The sequence below is a fragment of the Sinocyclocheilus grahami genome, unplaced genomic scaffold (genome assembly GCF_001515645.1).
Source record: "Sinocyclocheilus grahami isolate Dianchi unplaced genomic scaffold, SAMN03320097.WGS_v1.1 scaffold11349.1, whole genome shotgun sequence".
Classification (NCBI taxonomy): domain Eukaryota; kingdom Metazoa; phylum Chordata; class Actinopteri; order Cypriniformes; family Cyprinidae; genus Sinocyclocheilus; species Sinocyclocheilus grahami.
In genome coordinates, this window is record NW_015513781.1 from 1,716 (window position 1) to 2,531 (window position 816).

At 43.3% G+C, this 816-nt stretch overlaps 1 protein-coding gene across 1 annotated transcript in view; it reads right to left on the reverse strand.

Annotated features, from left to right (window-relative positions):
* LOC107578653 (eukaryotic translation initiation factor 3 subunit D-like) overlaps window positions 1-606 on the reverse strand; it is a 1,184-nt gene extending 578 nt beyond the window's left edge. Inside the window, exons 1-3 of the mRNA XM_016264589.1 lie at window positions 462-606; window positions 239-381; window positions 12-150 (exon numbers count right to left, since the gene is read on the reverse strand). Coding sequence (XP_016120075.1) covers window positions 12-150; window positions 239-381; window positions 462-527 — 348 coding nt within the window. The 5' untranslated portion in view covers window positions 528-606. The remainder of the gene's footprint in view (window positions 1-11; window positions 151-238; window positions 382-461) is intronic.
* Window positions 607-816: the final 210 nt, after the last annotated feature.

Here is an 816-nt window from a genome sequence, read left to right on the forward strand (position 1 = left end):
TTGCGACAGATGTCGATCACGCAGCGCAGGATGCCCCAGGCATTCTCCATGCTCAGGTTAATTTGGCTGGCAAACTCGTTGGGCTTGAACTGCTGTGTGCCCAAGACGACATGCCTAGATGAGTCCTTGACATGATAACGGGAGACGTACCTAAAGGGAGAAGGATGTGCAATGAGAAATCAGATAGGAAATGACTTGAAAAATCGACATCACGTAGAAAAGGTTTTATGCTACTCACCCTAATTTGAGGTACTCCGATCCTGCGAGAATGGCACAGCAGGTCCAACGGGCCAATTTGTAACTGTTGTTCTTCAGCTCTGTGGCCAGAACCGCTCCTCTCTGGGAATCCAGTTTCTGTCTCCAGTCCACTCCATTGCAGTGCTGTCGAGAGCACAGAATTATATCACCTGTATCTCTGAAACAGCCAAATACAATTATCCAGCTCTCTTTCTGTGTCTTACTCTGGAGTCCCACTCATTCAGGGTCTTGACATTGACAAAAGAGACTTCTCCATTTGCACCGGTCATCACTCCATCATGCTCACAGCGCACAATGAGGTCAATGTCCTCCCCGAGCTTCCACCTCCGGTACCTGAAAATCAGATAAGTTCACCATTTCAAAATTTGCAGGAATTAGTAATCCCTTATAAAATATGTACATATATAATTCCTTTCCAACCATTCTTAGGCTGTTCAAACAGCACTCAAATATATCAGAATTTTAGGCTCAAACACCATGCATTGTCTGTAACAAAACAAGTCAAATCTGATTTAAAGCCAAATATGGAAATAAAAAAAAGAAAAGTGAAGAAAAAAA